We start from the raw sequence: 19,736 nt of genomic DNA, 5'->3' as shown, positions 1-19,736 counted from the left end.
ACTAAATTAGTCGTGGCATGACAAGAACCCTTTGTCTGTGGGACCGTTGGTCTGGCAACCATCATCTACCCGTGGAAAAGACGTCTGAAGACTCCGCCCGGGCTGGGGGTGGGGAAGGCGCGCCGCGTGGAGAGCTCGACTGAGAATTAAAGGGAGCGAACAAAGAGAACTCCCAGCAGCCGCCCGCCAGCGCCTTGCCGCTGCATCGGGAGACGTCAGTCAAGCCCGGAAGGCTGTTGGAATCCGCCTCCCTGCGAAAAGCTCAAGTAAATAATTGATGGCGATTGACGCGGTCCAGGACAAAGCTTTGAGGAAAGCCAGTGCATCCGATTTCGAGCGGTTTGGGAATCTTCCGCCGAGTAAGGGGTATGCGAGTGCAGCGAGGACTGTGAGCTTGGCTACCGGTCTTCCATCGCGGGCGTGGCTCTGGCCTTTTTGTCTTCTTGCCGCCCGCCCCTCCGCCTCCGCACTCCGCCTTCTTCTCTTCCCTTTTGAAAGTAGCCTCTCTTTGGTTACTTCTACGCAGTCCTCCCTTGCAATCCCGCCCCCTCCCCTGCCCAGTCCGGTGAGGCCAGCTCACGAATATCAGTGCACTTCCCGGGGAGCGTCTGGCACGGCTTGGTACCTTGCGTGTTCGCCTGCTCAGAGTCGCAGCTCCAGCCCAGCCGCGGGCCGCCAAGGAGTAATCCGCTCTTCCGGCCGTTGAGCCTCCACGTTAACGCCATTGTTTGGAGAAACAGAGTGGGTGTGGAACTGGGGCGAACCGGTCCAAAGTCAAAAGTGCTCAGCCAGATAGTCGCATATATAAAACTACGAAGTTAAACTCTCCTCGTCTCCGAAAAGACACAGTAAGAACCCTGAGGTCCCCGGAAGATCAGAAGGAAAGCGCTGTTGATTTGCTCCAGCCTCAAAACATCGCCTCTGCCAAGAAGTGAGCAGTTCTGGATTTTCTAAAGGGATGGGGAGGGTGAGTGGGCAGATAAAACTTGAGATTAAAATTGTTGGTTTAGGCCGTGCTGGGGTTGCTGGGTTGGCGAATTTCATAGGAGAAGCCTCAAAGAGACACAGCATCCTGGTACTTTGTGAGAACCACGTGACAGCAGCCAGGTACCTTTGATTGTGGGAGCCGAGTTCCTGGAACTCGAGCTTTCTCTTGCGATAGAGCTGTATGGGGGCCGAATTAAGCGTTCTCTGGTGGCTCTCAGCTTCAGAGTGGTTCTGCCTAATTCGAAACAAAAATAAGTTTGCATTGGCAATATAACTTATTTGGGTGATCCCGGTTAGTGTGACCTGCTAGTGAACTAGACCAGATATTCTAGGAGCATGTTGCTCTGGGAGAACACGTAGAAAATAAGTTGATGGATGACTCCTCCCTCTCCCTCCCCATGTCTTCTTTGTTCACTGTTATTTTCCAAATTGAGTTGGAAGGAGATCCCAGAAAGAGAAAGGGAGGTGGAGGAGCCTTCCAGTAATATTTCTTTATAAAATGAGGGGTTACTACACATTGACTAAGCTATGATACTTAGACAATAACAGGACTAATGCTAGTAAAGTAACTAGCAAGTATCTCCTCCCCTAATAGGATTTTTTTTTTTTAAGCAGAACTTTCTGCCTAGTCATGCCCTTTTCAGTCATGCCCTTTAGAGAGAAATTATATTTCTAAGGAAAACGCACCTAACTGACTAGCTGACTAAGCAGCTGGATCACTAGGGAGAAAAAACCAGGAGGCAGTGGGTTTTGAGTTTCTATTTTCCAGATTTTAAAAGCCAGTGATGGATTTATCTTCGAAAAAATACAAAACAGAAGTTGATCTTACCACCGTGAGTGAGGATGCACCAGCCTTCTTGGGTGCAGGGTCATTCTGTTTTAGCATTTGGCTTCATGGAAAGGACTGGGCACTTTAAAAGTACACCTTTGCCTGTTATGTACCATCTGAGAAGGTGCTTAATAAATGAAAATACTTTGTTTAGCAATTACACTTAAAACTAAAGCAATTCACAAGAACATTGAAATTTAGATAAGTGTAGAAAAAGTTATCACCTGTAATTTAAGAAATTGTGCAGAGCCACCAATAAATTTTTCCAAATGATTTTTAATTTATTTCTCAAAACTAAAAAATAAATAAATAAAAAGAAAAATCCCTTCAGCGCTGCTAATGACTAAACCACATAGATGATTTTTAATGCCATATTTTCTTGAAACTGAAGTTGGCTTAAAGTCATTCATTATTTATATTTTCTTTTAATTCTAGTCTAAAGGAAATTGGGTGTATTTCACAAAATGCAACATTAAGGGCTAGAGCTGTTTGAGAAAAATATCATTTATCCATAACACGTGTTCTCTAAGAAAAACCCTTTCATAACTCTTTTCATCTAATTGACACTTGGGAATATCAATTAAAACTTTCTCCATGAAATTAGGCTTTGAAACGCAGATTTGATAGTGAGGAAACCAAAGCTGAAAAATCAGGGTATTGACAGTTCTAGCCTTTGGACTTCTTTTCCTTCTGAAGCTTCTTGACCTTATCTTCTTAAACAAACAAACAAAAAACTCCCTTCCCATCAGTTCCTTTCTGATTCCATCCTTGCCATAACCTGCTACCGTGAGAATGGGAGGTTCAGCGGCTTTCAGATCTTCATTTTACTGAGGTGGCGTAAGATGGAGATAGCGCCCCCCTGGGCAAAATGAGAATTGACAATTCTACATCCTAGTTCTAAAGTCTAGTCTTCTATTAAGCGCCGTCCAAATCTCATTTTCTATGGCTTCTCTTGTTACGGAAAATCACTCTTTGCTCTGTAACAATGCAGACACGCTGTGTGCTTTCCTTCTTTTGTTTCTGTCCCAGATTAGAAAGGAAGGTTGCTGGCAGTGAGGAGGGAAGAGAGTGACCTGGTGATAGACTATTGTAAATCGCCTCTGATAGATTCTTCCTAGACCGCAATGAGTCAGCCACCGACGGGGGGCGCTGCCCCTGCCACAGCCGCAGCTTCTGCCGCCACAGCTGCCACTGAGGCTCGCTTGCACCCGGAGGGCAGCAGCAGAAAGCAGCAGCGTGCTCAGTCACCCGCTAGACCGAGAGACAATTCGGTCCGACAGACCACCGCGGCCACCCGGTCCCCGGTAGGGGCTGGCACTAAACTCAATTCTATTCGACAGCAGCAGCTGCAGCAGCAGCAGCAGGGCAACAAGACCGGGAGCCGCACGGCGCCTCCGGCCAGCGCCCGAGGAAGCGGAGGAGGGGCGGAGAAGGCCGCGCCCCTGGCGCCCAAGGGGGCCGCGCCGGGAGCTGTCCAGTCCTTGGCTGGTGCTGAAGTGGCCCCCGTGGCGACCCTGGCCCCGGTGGGTGTCAGGAGGCCTGGCGCGTCGGAGGAGCCGCCCCGGGAGCTAGAGCCCGCGTCCTCTAAACTCGGGGAACCCCCTCCTCTCGGAGAAGGAGGAGGAGGGGGTGGGGAAGGAGGAGGAGCCGGCAGCGGCTCTGGGGAAAGGGAGGGGGGCGCTCCGCAGCCGCCGCCGCCGCCCAGGGGCTGGCGAGGGAAAAGCGTACGCGCTCAGCCGAGGGGCGGCAGCGGCGCGGAGGGGGCCTCCCCCTCGCCATCCACCTCCTCTGCGGGCAAAACCCCAGGCTCCGGCAGCAGAAACTCTGGGATTGGCGTTGTGGGGCCTGGCAGCGGTGGCGGAGGGAGCTACTGGAAGGAAGGATGTCTGCAGTCTGAGCTCATCCAGTTCCATCTCAAGAAAGAGCGGGCGGCGGCGGCGGCGGCGGCCGCGGCTCAGATGCACAGTAAGAACGGCGGCGGCGGCAGCAACCGCAGCTCTCCGGTCGCTGGCGCCCCTGCCATTTGTGAGCCCCTCGCAGTCCCTCCCACCTCCCCAATGGCGGCGGCAGCAGAGGGCCCCCAACAGGGCGCAGAGGGCAGCGCGAGCGGCGGCGGCGGCATGCAGGCAGCGGCGCCCCCTTCGTCGCAGCCGCACCCGCAGCAGCTCCAGGAGCAGGAGGAAATGCAGGAGGAGATGGAGAAGCTGCGGGAGGAAAACGAGACTCTCAAGGTGAGGAGGGTGTGGGGGACGGGTTGGAGGAGGGGAGGTGTGGGCCTCGGAGCATTAGGGCGTGTCCTGGCGGGAGTGAGAGGCTGCTAACCTGTTAGGGAGCCTTCAAGAGGGAGGGGAACAGGAAATGAGGGGAGGGGGTCCCTAGGCCCTTTCCGGATCTAAAAGGGCTTTGCGATCAGCAGCGTTAGGTTTTTATTTAGATCCAAATCTGGGCCTTCGTTTCTCCTATTATTATGGTTTGGCTCACTTTTTCACGGACAGAGCTGGAGTAGGAGAGCGAGGGAAGGCCTAAAGAGGGTCCATTTTTTCTAGTTTCTTCTTGTTCATTCAGCTCCGGGTCATTCCTGTCTCATGGAGAGGGAGCAGTAAAGCTGAGAATTTGGAGCTGGGATGGGGTGTAGACGGTGTATGTCCGAGGGGTGGGAGGCGAAGCTAATTTTGACCCGCGGCCTGTCACCGCCTCAGAACGAGATCGATGAACTGAGGACCGAGATGGACGAGATGAGGGACACTTTCTTCGAGGAGGATGCCTGCCAACTGCAGGAAATGCGCCACGAGTTGGAGAGAGCCAACAAAAACTGCCGGATCCTGCAGTACCGCCTCCGCAAAGCCGAGCGCAAAAGGCTCCGCTACGCGCAGACCGGGGAGATCGACGGGGAGCTGTTGCGCAGCCTGGAGCAGGACCTCAAGGTCTGCGGCGCCGGGGCCCGGGGGGCGCGCGGCAGGGGCGGTGGGTGGGGACTCAGGTCACGGGCGCTTTGCGTTGAAAGGCCTTCAGTGGTGATTGGCAAAGAGCTCTAGGGACACGGAGTTTCGCAGCGCCAATCACAGAATGTCAAGGTCCCGGAAAGGGAAGAGGAAAAACGGACAGGTGGGTCTGAAGAGTCCTGTGTGGGGGGAGGGTCTTGCAGAGAGCGAGCTCTGCGGGCTGCCCTGGGAGCCACGGTGACGATTACAGAGGTGGTGGGAGGAGGGCGCCTCCTTCCGCGGCGGAAACGGCGTGGCCGAGCGCAGGCCTTGATCTGACTTCCAGAGACTGTCCTCCAAGCGCAGGCCAGATGGAGTCAGGCCCTCTGGAGCAGCGCGGTGAAGACTCCTTCAGTGGAGTTGAAGCCCAGAATAGGAACAGCACTGGAAAGATATTAGAGTTAAGATTTCTCTCTGAAAGCCGCCCCCGTCCCCAACGCCTTCTTCCAGAACTCCTTCCTTTCTGTAATTACCACTTAGATAACTCCCAGAAAGGAAAACTGTCCAGCTTGTGGTCCCTTTTGGAAAAGTAAAGGGAGAGTGCGCTAAATGAAAGAACCATGTTCTTAGGGAGGTTGCTTCTTCAGAGTCTCCCCCAGTGGAGAAATTTCAACTTTGAAGTGCGTTTTTTAGATAGGTGTGGTCTGTTCATTCGGTTTTACTGTAGACAGATTCACTGACAACGCAAATCAGATGTTATCTTCATGGTCTGGGACAGCAAACGAAATATAATTTAATTGTATTAATTTCATGAAGATTTAAAAGCCGAGTGTAATTATCTTGTATTTTTTTAAAAAGAAAGCCATGGGAAAACATTTTATGAAAGCCGTTGTATCATTTCTCTTTTTTTCCTTTTTCTGACATTTGTCAAGTGTTGACTAGGCACCAGGCACTGTGGCAACCATTGTTACTCATGTTATTATTTCATTTAGGTCTCAAGGAGAAAAACCTGTAAGGAAGGGATTATGAATAGCATCATTTTACAGGTGCCCACAATGAACCTTTTATGAAAGTTAAGTGCCCAGCCCCTAGCCCTAGAACTTGGCTAGTAGTTGGTCAGGCTGGCTCCCCACTCAGTCCAAAACCACAGCCTGTGTCCTGAGATACAGCACCAGACTGCCCCACTTTTCTTCCAAACCCTAAAATTTCTGAGGTAATCTTAAAACAGGAGGCAAAAATGCACACACTAATTTAAACAAACAAACAACATTCTCAAAGACTAAAATATTTCTTAAAACTAAGCACCTGGAATGTTAGGATCAAAATTCAAGCCCCAGACCCTACCTGGGAATATTTTATTTTCTAGTCTTTAAAATAAGTGATAATGGAGGCATCTACCTCATAGTTTTGTTGTGGAATTAGAGACTTGTGAAATCTCTACACATGATAAAACACAATTGAACATTTATAACCATGATGTCATGTAGACATTAAGGGAACAGAGTGGAGAGCCAGACTACCTGGCCACTTGTTAGCTGTGTCACCTTGAGCATATTACTTTACCTCCATGAGACTCAGTTTTCCTCATCTATAAAACAGGAATAATAATAGGATCTATTTCATGGGATTGTTGAGAGAGTTAAATGGTTTATGTATGTGAAATGGCTTATATGTAATGCATCTGGAATGATGTCTGGCATATGGTAGACACTATATACATATTGGTTCTAGTACTTTTAATATAACTTTAGCCCATTTGTTGTATTGTCTTTAATTACATTTTATTGTTAAAAACACTTTAATTTAGGTAGCAAAGGATGTATCTGTGAGACTTCACCATGAATTGGAAAATGTGGAAGAAAAGCGAACAACAACAGAAGATGAAAATGAGAAACTGAGGCAACAGCTTATAGAAGTTGAGATAGCAAAGCAAGCTCTGCAGAATGAACTGGAAAAAATGAAGGAGGTTAGTAATCAGTTATCTCATGGCGTGCTGTATATATTTAGCTCTTCATAGAGCGTACCAAAGACTAATATGACTGTTAAAATAATTAAATTTTTTATGATTATAGGACAGTTTGTTGTTCTCACCCAATATAGTAACAGATACATGATTTCATACTAATAAATAAGTAGCAAAGAAGAAACTCTGACCTCTACCCTGCCTCTGACTTGACATATATGAGCTGTGACGGATGCTTCGTGTGTGATATCTAAATGGATGTTAATTAAATAAATTACACAGCTATACCAAACACAAAGGATATCAAGAATATGAAGGAATAAGCCTTCTGTTAGTTGAGGGGAAGTGCTAATCCTGTGAGATTACTACTGAGTTCATAGAAGCACAGACTTTTAGGATGAAAAAGACCGTAAAGGCCATTCAATCTAATCTAATCATTGCTTGATTCCTTCTTATAACAAAGCCCCCCCAAATGGTCTAATACTTAGAACTTCACCAGTGACTAGCCCTTAAGATCGTCTCCAGTAGCCAATTTTATCACAGCATAGCTCTGTTTAAGGTTTTCTTTGTTTTGAGTTGAAATCTATCTACTTGTAACTTTAATAAATTCATCTCAGTCCTACCCTTTCGGGTACAAGAGTCAGAGTTCTCTTCCACATTAGCTATTAGAAAATTCCTACCATGTTTCCCCTGAATCTTCTCAAAGCACAAAATCAGTATCAAAGAAAATAACGAGAATAAAAGAAACAGAAAGATGTATCAAGAAATAATTAGAACTAACACACCATTGTAGAGCAATTATACTCCAATAAAGACGTTTAAAAAAAAAAGAAATAGTTTTGTGATAAGTAACAGTTTGAATTGAAATAATATTCTTCCTTGAAAACTGCCTGAAAATGTCCAGAGCAACTTGTGAAAACCATTATTGAGAATTAGCAAATACACACGTGGTCCTCTGAACACTTCCTCTGCTTAAATATGCAGAATTTAAATGAAAATCCTAATCTTCCCGTAGACTAACTGAGATATTGGCACGTTCCACTGCTGTGTTTATCTCGAAATGGTAAAAAAATATAACTACCGTGTAACAGTGATCAGTTGTCAATTAAGAATGTGTGGCAGGAATTTGTAGAACACTGTTTCAGTGGGGTAACCTGTTTTGTGATCTAAGTTTCTGCTTATATTATCCTGAATTTAAACATTTTTAACATGACAAATTAGGGCAGAATCATTGTACTGGGGCTTCCCTGGTGGCGCAGTGGTTGGGAGTCCGCCTGTCGATGCTGGGGACACGGGTTCGTGCCCCGGTCTGGGAAGATCCCACATGCCGCGGAGCGGCTGGGCCCACGAGCCATGGCCGCTGGGCCTTCGCGTCCGGAGCCTGTGCTCCGCAACAGGAGAGGGCCACAGCAGTGAGAGGCCCGCGTACCACCAAAAAAAAAAAAAAAAAATCATTGTACTGATATGTGACTCTTAGCTAATACCTAAGGGTGGCTGTGTGCTACAGCAGAAAAACATGGCGACTGGGAGCCGTGGGACTATCTTCACCAGTAACTAATCGGCTGACTTAAAAGTCCTCTAATTTCTGCTTGCCTCAGTGTATTCAGTTATAAAATGTTATTTTCAATGAATCTCCGTACGTCTTGCAGCTATCATGACTTTTATCATGAAGTCCAGGACATTACCATTAAAGAACAGCATAGATTTTATTCTAAAGTTGAGAGATCAAATATTAAATTAATATCAATATAAGGATAGGTTTCTTCGATAATAATGTACAGTTGAAGTTTGTGAAAAATTGAAAGTTTGAAAAAATTAAGTAGGTAGCTGTTATTTGATGGGGCTGTCATAAGAAAGTACTACAAACTGAGTGGCTTAAACAATAGAAGTTTATTTTCTCACAGTTCTGGAGGCTAAAAGTCCAAAATCAAGGTGTTGGCAGGGTTGGTTTCTTCTGAGGGCTGTGAAGGAAGGATCTATTCCAGGCCTCTCTCCTTGGCTTATATATATATGCATCTTCACACTCACATGGCATTCTCCCCATAGCTGTCTATGACCAAATTTCCCCTTCTTGTAAGACACCAGTCAAGTTAGATTAGGACCTGCTGTAATGGCTTTATTGTAGCTTGATTGTCTCAGTAAAGACCCTCTCTCCAAATAAGGTCACATTCTGAGGTACTTGCTTGGTGTTAGGACTTCAACATGTAAATTGGGGCAGGGGCACAATTCAACCTATAAGAATAGCTCTTAAATACCTTCTTATGGACAAGCAAAAAGAAAGCTCATTGTCAGTTCCATAAGGCTCCATTCCATATTCACACCTCACTTGCCTTCTTCCATACTCTTTGTTTATCCAATTAAAAATATTCAGGGCTTCCCTGGTGGCGCGGTGGTTGAGAGTCCGCCTGCCGATGCAGGGGACGCGGGTTCGTGCCCCAGTCTGGGAAGATCCCACATGCCGCGGAGCGGCTGGGCCCGTGAGCCATGGCCGCTGAGCCTGCACGTCCGGAGCTTGTACTCCGCAACTGGGGAGGCCACAACGGTGAGAGGCCCGCGCACCGCAAAAAAAAAAAAAAAAAAAAAAATTCAAGTAAAAACAAACTTCACTGATTATAAGGGTTAAAAAAATGCCTCGTGATTTGGCATTATATCAATGTTTTTCAAGTGGATATCTGGAAAGTTGGATTTAAGAATGGCATAAGAGCTTTCTGATTTTCATCCTGTGTCCAGGAAAGGGGGAAATTTCTATAGACTGGCTGTCCATTAGCCAGAGAGATTAGACTTTTCCCATCTTAAAATAAAAGCCATGATAATCTGGCTACTAGAAAAAAATGACTGGAATCTGGGGATGTCCTCAGGAGAATCATTGTAAAAATGCTTTTCCATTTGTTTTCCACACTTTTTCTTATAACTGTTTCCCCCATCAGGGTTCTAACTCTGAATTAGGAAGATACTCTTGCTGCATTAGGCAGTGTGGGTATATGTTCATGCCAAAGAAGAAATTCTCATCCTCCTTGGACTTACAAAAGCCAAACTCCAATCCCTAATTAGAGACTACAACAATAAAAGTGTAAAAAATTTAGGAGCAGGTATGCAGGACATTGGCTTTTAAAGTGACCTTTTATTTTTAAAATGGACTCTAAAATAGCATTCACAGTTTGAGTAGGTGAGTGGTGATAGGGAAAAGAAATGGAAATAGAGAAGAAGGGAGAGAAAGCAGAAGTTAAATATCTGAAGGATTCTAAATGGTACAATAAAAAGAAAATGAAATATATTTTGGCAGAAAAGTTCCATAATCATTCACTAGAGGTTGACCTTCATAGTGTTCAGAAGAGTGTCAGAAATAGAAAAAGTAGTTTAAAAGTAGTTTAGAAATCAGAAATGTTTCATTAAAATTAAGATTTTTGTAATGGTGATTTTGTTATTCTCCAAAAAAATAAATATAAAAACTGAATTGCAATCATAACTGGCTTACTTTGTGTGGTAGAGGTTGTGAGTTTGAAGCCTGACTTGTCCCCATCTAACTTCAGCAACTTCAGTTAATCATCTGCTTTCTTGTTTGTAAAATGAAAATATATTCAAGTCCTTGGTGAGTGTTAACCACACAACTTTTATCACTTTGAGGCGTTCCACCAGTGGAGAAAACATAACCAGGCCAAGCTTTCCATTATGAAGAAAATGCACTAGTTATGGAGTAAAATCATAAAATGCCCAATAGAATACACTACAGAGAAGCAATCCTCCAACTCGCAGATTTTAGTTTCCTATATGGAGTCATATAGATGTAGAACAGCACAACTGGGAACAGTAGGCCATCTGCTGGAGTTTGGAAACCATTTTCTAAGAGTTTAACTGGCTTCAAGGGTGTTGCCCAATTGCTCTCAGGGCTGGTGGCTGCACAAGGTCCTGTGCACCTGCTCACATCCATCTGCTTATCTTCTCCCCCTGAGAGTAGGGAGTCGGTACTGGGGGAAAGAAGAGTTGAGCAGAGGCAGGATGGAGGTAATTAGTTGACTCTACTACTACTTGCTTGTGTTGAACAGCTGATGTTCTGCCACCTGTAAACAAGAGGGATCTCTTAGGATGCTGCCTTAGAATCTTAATGGCATTCTCATCCCGCTTATAAAACATTGATTACTACTGGCATTATGCTTTCTTGCAGTAGAAAAATGCCTTTACCTTTATGTAACCTGGGAAAAATGCTTTTCTATCTTTCAGCATCACAAACAGTGAGACAGAGGTTTTTGTAAAATTTATTTTATGGAAACTACAACTAGCTCTTTGAATGCCAGGATGGGTTAATGCACACATAGTGAGAATATAGAGTAGGCTATATACAGTATGGAGGAGGTTCTATGAGGGGTGAGTCTCTGCTACAGTTAATTGAGGATCACTGCCCTTTCTGAAGTCCTACTGCTGTGGGAACAACCTTTATTTTCAAAACTTTGAAAACCCTGTGCTCTTCAGGAGGAAGGTGTCTTCTCATGTCACCTTTAAAGTCTGGTACTTGGAGAAGCACTGCTGACAGATATTTGAGAAAAGAATGAACCAACAGAGGATCTTTAAAGATGGAAAAGGAAAAAAGAGTAACAGTAACTGAGATGATGATGATGAGAACTCTTTGTTAGATCTTTTTCAGTTCAGAATCTCTTTGTGTCGTCTCATCCCTCACCCTGACCCAAGAATCTTAAAAGAAAATAATTTTCTTAGCTTTTACTGGCCTCTGCTCTAGGGGGCTGTTAACTGGCCTACTGCAATAGCACCATCTATCTTGGGACTTCTATTTTCTGTGCACTTGGTTAATATATCCTATCTATTACAATGAACTTTCATTCTAGAACACAAAAATAATTAGTACTATAAATTTCAACAGTAGTGCCTCTGTTTTAAAAAAAATTTTATCGAGTACATAGAGAATATATCTGTTTACTCAGACTCTGTACAGGCAGAACACTTTAATAAACAAATGCTTGTCCTGACTGTTTACAACTACCTACTTACTTTCTTTTCTTTTTTTTTTTTAACATCTTTATTGGGGTATAATTGCTTTACAATGGTGTGTTAGTTTCTGCTTTATAACAAAGTGAATCAGTTACACATATACATATGTTCCCATATCTCTTCCCTCTTACGTCTCCCTCCCTCCCACCCTACTTATTTTCTTATATAAAATAAAGAACTGATTGTAACCATACTTGGTTTTGATAGGGCATGTTTTAAGTTATAAAGTGCAAAAAGAAATACTGAGTGATAAATCAGCAAAGAAGCAGCCCAAAAGACAGTTTAAATGGGGAATTTCTTTGGCATTCAAGTATTTTCCCCTGGTTCTGGTAGTTAACTTATAATTTGAAAAAATGGAACAGTAATCATTGATATTTTTGATGAAATTACTGTAAATATTTTGAAATGCATCAATTAAACACTATGACTTTAGTCACATCTTCTCAGAGGCAGTAGTTTGTTGAATAACATAGGCAGGAATAAAAGAAACTAAATTAAAAGCAAAGAATAATGTGCCAGGTAAGCATAGAAAAGCTTGTCTTCCAGGTTTTACCGATTGTTGCATTTTTAAAGATATATTGATTTCGGAATTATAAACCTTATTGGATTTTTTAAACGAAATTACATATGCAATTATATGCATTTTGAAGTGAGTCCCAAGACTCATTTGGGTAAATGGCACTTTTCTTTTACCCTGATGCCGAGTTCTCAGTAAAAGTGAAGTAGTGCACAGACCAGAAAATCCCTGTTGGTGGCTTATTTTGTGAAAAATATTGATTTTTTTATTATAAACCTCAAATTTCTGGGTTTTGTTTTACATAAAAGTACACATCAGCATTACACACCCTGTGCAATGGATCAGATTTCAGTTCTTTTCTTGGCTGGAATTTCAAACTTTATATTCTTGAAACAGTAAGGCACTGTACAAATGATGAACTCGTACAATAATGGACTAAGCACTTCCCATTGAGTACACATGCAGTTCCCATGGCTTCATAGAAATTGTTTAATAAATGATAAATGTATTTTGAAATGGTTGTTGCACTTGCTGATAAACCATATCCATGGGCGCTAAGTCTCTCACCCTGGACTCTGCCAGTTTAACAGAGGACCTGGGGCTTTAGGCCGAACTTTGAGTGATCTGCCTCTGAAAACTGAGCAGCTGACCTGTGTTTCCGTATCTTCGTGGAAGCATGTTGCCACATAGTTATTGAAGAGTTGTTTACTTCTCTGACTTCTCTATCCAACCTACTTTATTTATTTATTTATTTTTGCGGTACGCGGGACTCTTCCTGTTGTGGCCTCTCCCGTTGCGGAGCACAGCCTCCGGACGCGCAGGCTCAGCGGCCATGGTTCACGGGCCCAGCCGCTCCGCGGCATGTGGGATCTTCCCGAACCGGGGCACAAATCCGTGTCCCCTGCATCGGCAGGTGGACTCTCACTGTGCCACCAGGGAAGCTCTCCAACCTACTTTAAAAAGGGGTTTGAAATGGTTCTTAGTAAATCATAACCATTGAAATAAGGGTTTAAAACTTTGGTCACAGAAGAATTCTGGGAACATGAAGGAAAACTTAGTCCAGGGGATGTACACTGTTAATCCAAGTTTAGTAGCAGTCAGGTCAGGGAGAGAAATAGTGAATGAAATTCTTACCTAGCTGTGACCTAATATGGAGGTAACACCAGGTTTCGTGAGAGGTCTCCAGAATAACCATGAAGAAAATCAATTACAGTACAGCAGAATGTTGACAATTTTAAACAGACTTTATGTGATGATGGATGGCAACCAATGGATGGATGAGCCTTTGTCAAAATTGTCAGTTCTCACCTATACACTTAATAAATTAGGAATTCAAATTTTGCAGAAAATAAAGTTAAGACATTTTGTCATTAGCTGTGAATTTGAGGGTGACATTAAAAATCACATATGTCATGGAGTCTAGAAACTGGCTTTGAAGTCTCACCTCTCATTCCCTGTTATGTTGAGCAAATAATTTGAAATTTTTAGGCCTCAGTTTCTTTATCCATAAATGCAGAAATTAAACTGAATGCTCTCAAAGGTCTCTATGAAAATGTCATTTTCGACATTATCAGTTATCCATCTCTGTGCTTCCTGAAAGTTCTGTTCATAGTCAGGATGCCACTTCATATCACTACTATTATTTTATTACTGTAATTTTTTGTATATTCAATCAACAGGTATTTATTGAACAGTAATTTATTATCTGCTAGAATGTGGCCATATGGATACCATGGAGGCTACAAATATACAGATATCAGGGGATTTCCTTGGTGGTCCAGTGGTTAAGACTCTGTGCTTCCACTGCAGTGGAATATATACACTGGGCAGAATATATACACTGGGCAGTATATATACACATACACACACACACACACACACACAGAGATATCAGAATGTTGCATTAAACTGAGAGTTTGCACTCACTGAGGGCTCTGCTGAAGGGTTTTCAACCACAGAGACCAAGACCTACAACACTCTCTCTGGTTGTTGCTACTATTCAGCATTCAAGGACCTGGTTTAGTGTCGAAATCAGAACTGAAGACCCGATGTACAGGGCTGAGAAGAAGTGAAGCTTTCTGAATAATCTGAGCCCCACTTTGTATGTAGTCTTAGCTCTCCAACCCAGGAGGCCAATAAGACATCACGATGACCAAAGAATTCACCATCTTTGCCAATAAGAAATAAACCAGAGTATTGAATGATGGTACCTAGACATTCTAAGTTGTGCGGAAAGTCTCTGAGGTGAGTTCTTTAAACGTATAATTCTCTGCAGTGAAATCTGCCACCGGAAGGCTGCCAGGTTCTCACCCTATGGTGTGTGGCACAAGTTAATGAGTGCTGGTCATCAGTTAAACATCCAAACATTTGTCTTTAGCTATTATTAAAATAATATGAGACTTCTCTGATGTTTTTTGAAGGTGAAAGTCTTTATGTTTCCAAGAGCATAATAAGAATCTTTTTGAGGTCCTTTGGCCTTTGTTGTGTGTATGACAGACAAAAACCTCATGTAGAACCAGCCCCCATTAAACAACCTAGTCCCTTCCTGACTCAGGGGAGTAGTTGTGACCTAACTTGTCCCTGTGGTGCTTTTAGGCTTTGGGGCAGTAATTATCAACACTGTTCTCTACCACTGCCCTCTACCCACGGCCACCCTTGGCTGCCTGAGAACGGCCCTGCCTCTAGCAGTGGCAGAAAATAGCACCTACTCTCTGTCTCAGCCTTTTCCATGAGGCTAAAATCCCCAGACTTTGATCTGACTTTAGTTTAGCAAATATTTTTAAACAAACATTTACTGAGTATGTGTATAGTGTGTATAAGGGAATAACAGTTAATGTCGCCATGAGAGTAGTAGTCTTTCCTATCAGAAAGTTAATTACTTTCTGATAGAAAAGACAACCTTGTAGAGTTGTATTTGACAGCAAAGTATTTGCTGAATACTGAATACTGAGTACTGAATACTTTGATGTTCATTGTCTCAGTGTGGTGAACACTATGAAGACAGGGCCCTACCTATTTTGATCACTGTGGCACCTTCAGCGTCCAGTTCAGTGCCTGGCTTGTAGTCAGTTAGACCATATATTCTGTAATATTATAACAACTTCTATTTCATATTGAAATTGTCTAGAACTTTTTCCTGCACTAGAGTGTAAATTCCCTGAGGTTAAGGACTAAATCTGTCTTATTCATCACTGTATCCACAACAACCAGAAGTTCTTGACAAAATTTGACAAACAATAAATAATTCTGAATGAGAGAGTGAGTGGAAATTAGGAGAGGTGTTTCAGGCCCTATTTTGCAGAGAGAACAAAAAATGTGACTCAGAATCAGGGCTCTTTCCATGGTGCTGAGGCTATACAAATAAGATGAGAAGGAAGCAGATGACTAACTCCCGCCTCACCCCACTTCCAGAATTAGAGGTCTCTTGAGATTTTTGCTACCTCCTAGAAATTTCCAGGCTTCTACCTTGCTTCTCGCAAACCCCACTTATTCTCCAGAAGCAGCAACTCTTCCCTGAAACAAGATCTCATAGGCTTCTTGGGAGGGGGAATGAAGACGGGAGTTCAAAAACAAGAGGACGACTCTGATATCTGGGGTATCAGTTCTGCAGTTTAACTTCTGTGTTCTCTGGTGAGAAAGTGTGAACTGCATGTTTAGAGAATGGGAGAAGGCTGCAGATCCTTTCACTCCCAAAAACTGTCTAAATTTGCTTTCAATTTTCAATGTTTGGGACAGTCAATTCAGCAGTTAATTTGGCTGGGGAGATGTGGAAAATTACCCCAGGGCTGCAGTTGTTCAATAGCTACCAGTGTTGAGTACTAATTATAAGCCAGTCACTTTATGTATCATTGTGTTGTTAATAGTTTCATTTTAGAGCTGAACACTCAATGCTCAGAAAGCAGGCCAGGTCCACACTAGTCCATCTGCCTCCAAGCCCATGGTCTCCACTAGCCAGCTTGGCCTCACTGCAGGGACTCAGGCTGCCCCTTCCGTCTTCTTCCTGACCCACACATGACCTGCCCTCGGTAGGGACCTCAGTACTCCTAGAATCTTTAAGTTCTGTACCTGTAGCACACATTTAGGGATTGCTCTGGGCAGGCTTTGAGAGAATACTTCCAAGGTGTGTCTATAGGAAAAATCTATTTTATCTCACAAAAAGGGAGTCTTTGGAGGAAAAAAAACAAAAACAAACAACTAAGAACATAAAGCTAGAAAAATGTTTTCAGGTCTGTTGATCCTGGCTCTTCTTTTTACAGATTTAATACCTGTGTTACTTCAGATAGGTTATTTAATGGCTGATTCTCAATTTAATCACCTCTTAAAGGAAAATAAATATTTCCCCTATCCAGTCTATTCACAAGCATAACAGGAGGTAACATGGGTGAAAGTGCTTGAAAAACTGTAAGGTATGATATAGACATCAGATTGTGGTGTTGTTAGTATAAGAATATGTGTTAATAATGTTATTATTATCACATAGCTCTAGATTAGCTGATTAAGACAGCTCCTAGAAAGAAATTTTAAGTCCATGAGGTTGAAACTTTAGATCTATGTAGGGTGCTTGTTCTTTTATACAGGCCTTTGAAACACTTTTGCTTTCTCTTTTCCCGTGAATGTCTGCTGCTTTCTGAAGTTCCCCCTTACATCTAGCTTCACTATGGAACCATTCTAACTTCTGTCTGTCCTGAGGTATGAGGCATGGGGCATGTCCTGAGTCCTTGCTGCTTCACTATCCATTAGCTCACATTTGCAATGGTTTGGGGAACATGCTTACAACAAGGCTGCACTGTCTGCCCCTGCATCCATCAAAGGGGCTCACAGCACTAATTTGTCTGGATAAATGTTTCTCTCCTACCTTTGCTGCCCTATAAACATTCTTCTTAAAAAGAAACATCTTAGCAGGGAGTAGAGGGCTCTTGTATTCAAGCACAAGATACTTTAGATTGTTTTGTAGCTTTTGTTGACTCCACAGCTAAATTCTATGCTCTCTGAATTTAAGAACCCTATTTCATTTAATTCACACACACACACCGTTATACATACAAAAGCTATCAATAAATGCACAGGCAAGAGAAGCAGTGTTTCAGAAGACATGATTGCTGTCAGAAGAGCCCAGCTTTAGCTCCTAAAGTTAGAATTTACTTGGTTCCTCTGTTTTCCAATACTTGTGTTACGTTTGAGTAAATATAACATGCAATTTCACTGTATATTAGGAAGTATTTTCCAAATTTAAAATTCAGTCATATATTGAATATTTTATACTTGATTGCATTTTAATGGAAATACAGTCACTTATTTGATGTCTGTTCTGATTCTGATTTTTACATTTCAGGGTCAGTTAAAGTGATCTTTATCCAGATGGTAAATGACATTTGAAGATGACATTTAAAGATGTCATTTAGCTGCTCTCCTGACATTTTCCATTTTATACTTATATATTTTACTTAATGGAGCCGTCCATATTCAGCATGACAACTCAGAAGCGCTTAAAAATTCAAAGTGTTCTATATTCATCTTCTGACTAGCTCAGTTATTTCTAATTTGTCTAGCCCATCAATCATAGTGGTAAATAAAATTAAGTACATTATTTTTTCTTTCCTTCACAAAGTAAGCATTCTTACATTGGCCAAGAGCCTTGAATAATAGTAGAAATAATTAGACAACCCAACTGATTATTGCATTCAAGTGCATAATGAGTGACTAATATGTTGGTATGTGATTATATCCACTGCCTCCTTGCACATGGAAAAAGGGTTTTCATAGAACTTTATGAAACGGTAGCCATCTGTTTGTATTTAGGAGGATCTGTTATATGGAAAGTATTGTCCTTCAAGGATAAAATGCAATTATCAAATTCATTTACTTAGAGATAAGGCTAAATTAGAATAATTATGTTCTACAGTGATTCAGAAGATAAATTTTTAAAAAGTTTTAAAGACATTTTTAATTCTACTAGTGTTAACTTTGAGTTTTGTTTTTTGTTTTTTAATACATAGCAAACAGCTTTAATACAACCAGTTAGCATTTGGTTGACTTCACATAGGAACGCAGAATGAAATTTTTGAGTCAAAGTTTTTTCTTCTCATATTATATATATTTTTTCCATTAGCTTCTGGCATTTGTTTTGCAGTGGAGAAGCGTGTGATTTGTCTGACTTTGAGTCTTTTGTATATCATATTATTTTCTCTCTGCATGTTTATTTTTCTTTACCCTTTGTATAAATCAGTGTCCTTCAGTAGGAAGTAAAATTCACCCTAGATGGCTCAAATGAATAGGATTATTCACAGTGGCGTAGGTAGGATTAAGGGAACAAACTCTTAATTTGAGCTGATGAGGCATTCAGAGAAGACTAGCAACAACACTTGGAAGCCATCAATACCTCTAGAGATGAGGACATTGCTGAGGAAATAGTGTTACAGGGGCCAGTGAAAGCTGGAACTGTGGAGAGGATCCACCTAGTGGGAGCTGTCATCTGGAGGGGTCTTATCTACTACTAAGATGTGGTGTTGAAAAAAGTGAGGGAGCAAGGAGAATCCCCCTGAACTCTCTCTCTTCCTGCCCTCTATCCCTCAGCATTTCTGCCAGTGCCTTCAATTGGCCAAACCCAAATAGAAGGTAATTGATAGGGGAGGGAGCCTGGGTAAAATGGTCTGCAAAGGTCAACTTCTCAAAGTACAGAGCAGGGCAGAGAAGGGGCAAGAATGAATCTGGACAGCTGAAGGAGAATAACCAGTTTAGAAACACTGCCAGGGCATATATCTAGGTGATAGTCTTTGTAATATACCCAAAATGTATAGACCCTTTAATTGGAAAATTAACATCTATTTATTAATTATTTCAGAGGAACTTTCTTGTAGTCTAGGCTTGATAATCACATATGCTCTATTTTTTCCCTAGGATTTTCTTCACTTTGTACTTCTTATACCTATTTTTCTCATCCTTTCACCTTTTTTATCCTTTTCACCTGTGTTGGATGATTTCTCAAGTTTGTTCTTAATATCACTGAGTTAATTGCTGTGTTCGTCACGTCATGCTCTTTAAAGATTCCAGTGCAAAATTTAATTTTTGCATTGAATTTTAGTGTCCTTTGTGAATTTTCTTATTCCCAACAGTTCCCTATTTCAGAGATTAATCTCTTCTATGACGTTCTATTTTTGGTTCATAGAGGCCATATTTACTATCTTATTAAGAGTAAGATTATTAAGAATTTATTATCATATTAAGCAGTTTTCAAAGCTGCTTTCTGTACTTTGAAAATTATTTCAAAATAATATTCAGACTTTTTTTTTGTTTTTTTCCTTTCTTTTTATCTGAACTTTTTCTTTTCTTTTCTTTCTTTCTTCCTTTATTTTTGGCCATGCCGCATGGCTTCCGGGATCTTAGTTCCCCACCAGGGATGGAACCCAGGCCCATAGCAGTGAAAGGACTGAGTCTTAACCACTGGACCGCCAGGGAATTCTCTGAATAGTTGTTTAAAATTGACCCAATACATTTTATTTTAACAGCTTTATTAAGGTG

The 19,736-nt window shown here is 42.2% G+C and overlaps 1 protein-coding gene across 8 annotated transcripts in view; it reads left to right on the top strand.

Moving 5' to 3' along the window:
* The first annotated feature begins 217 nt into the window (after positions 1–217).
* The window catches only part of MTCL3 (MTCL family member 3), a 48,867-nt gene continuing 29,348 nt past the window's right edge, over positions 218–19,736 (top strand). For 6 of the 8 annotated variants that reach the window (XM_073789572.1, XM_073789574.1, XM_033867692.2 and 3 more), the window contains exons 1-4: positions 221–931; positions 2,846–4,047; positions 4,516–4,740; positions 6,545–6,703. In XM_073789572.1, coding sequence (XP_073645673.1) covers positions 2,941–4,047; positions 4,516–4,740; positions 6,545–6,703 — 1,491 coding nt within the window. In that variant the 5' untranslated portion in view covers positions 221–931; positions 2,846–2,940. Of the gene's footprint in view, positions 932–2,845; positions 4,048–4,515; positions 4,741–6,544; positions 6,704–19,736 lie in introns of all 8 variants that reach the window. The other 2 variants (XM_033867691.2, XM_073789570.1) reach the window with 2 other exon arrangements.

The sequence above is a fragment of the Tursiops truncatus genome, chromosome 12 (assembly GCF_011762595.2).
Source record: "Tursiops truncatus isolate mTurTru1 chromosome 12, mTurTru1.mat.Y, whole genome shotgun sequence".
NCBI classification, from domain to species: Eukaryota; Metazoa; Chordata; class Mammalia; order Artiodactyla; family Delphinidae; genus Tursiops; species Tursiops truncatus.
This window is presented reverse-complemented; position numbering and strand designations above follow the sequence as displayed.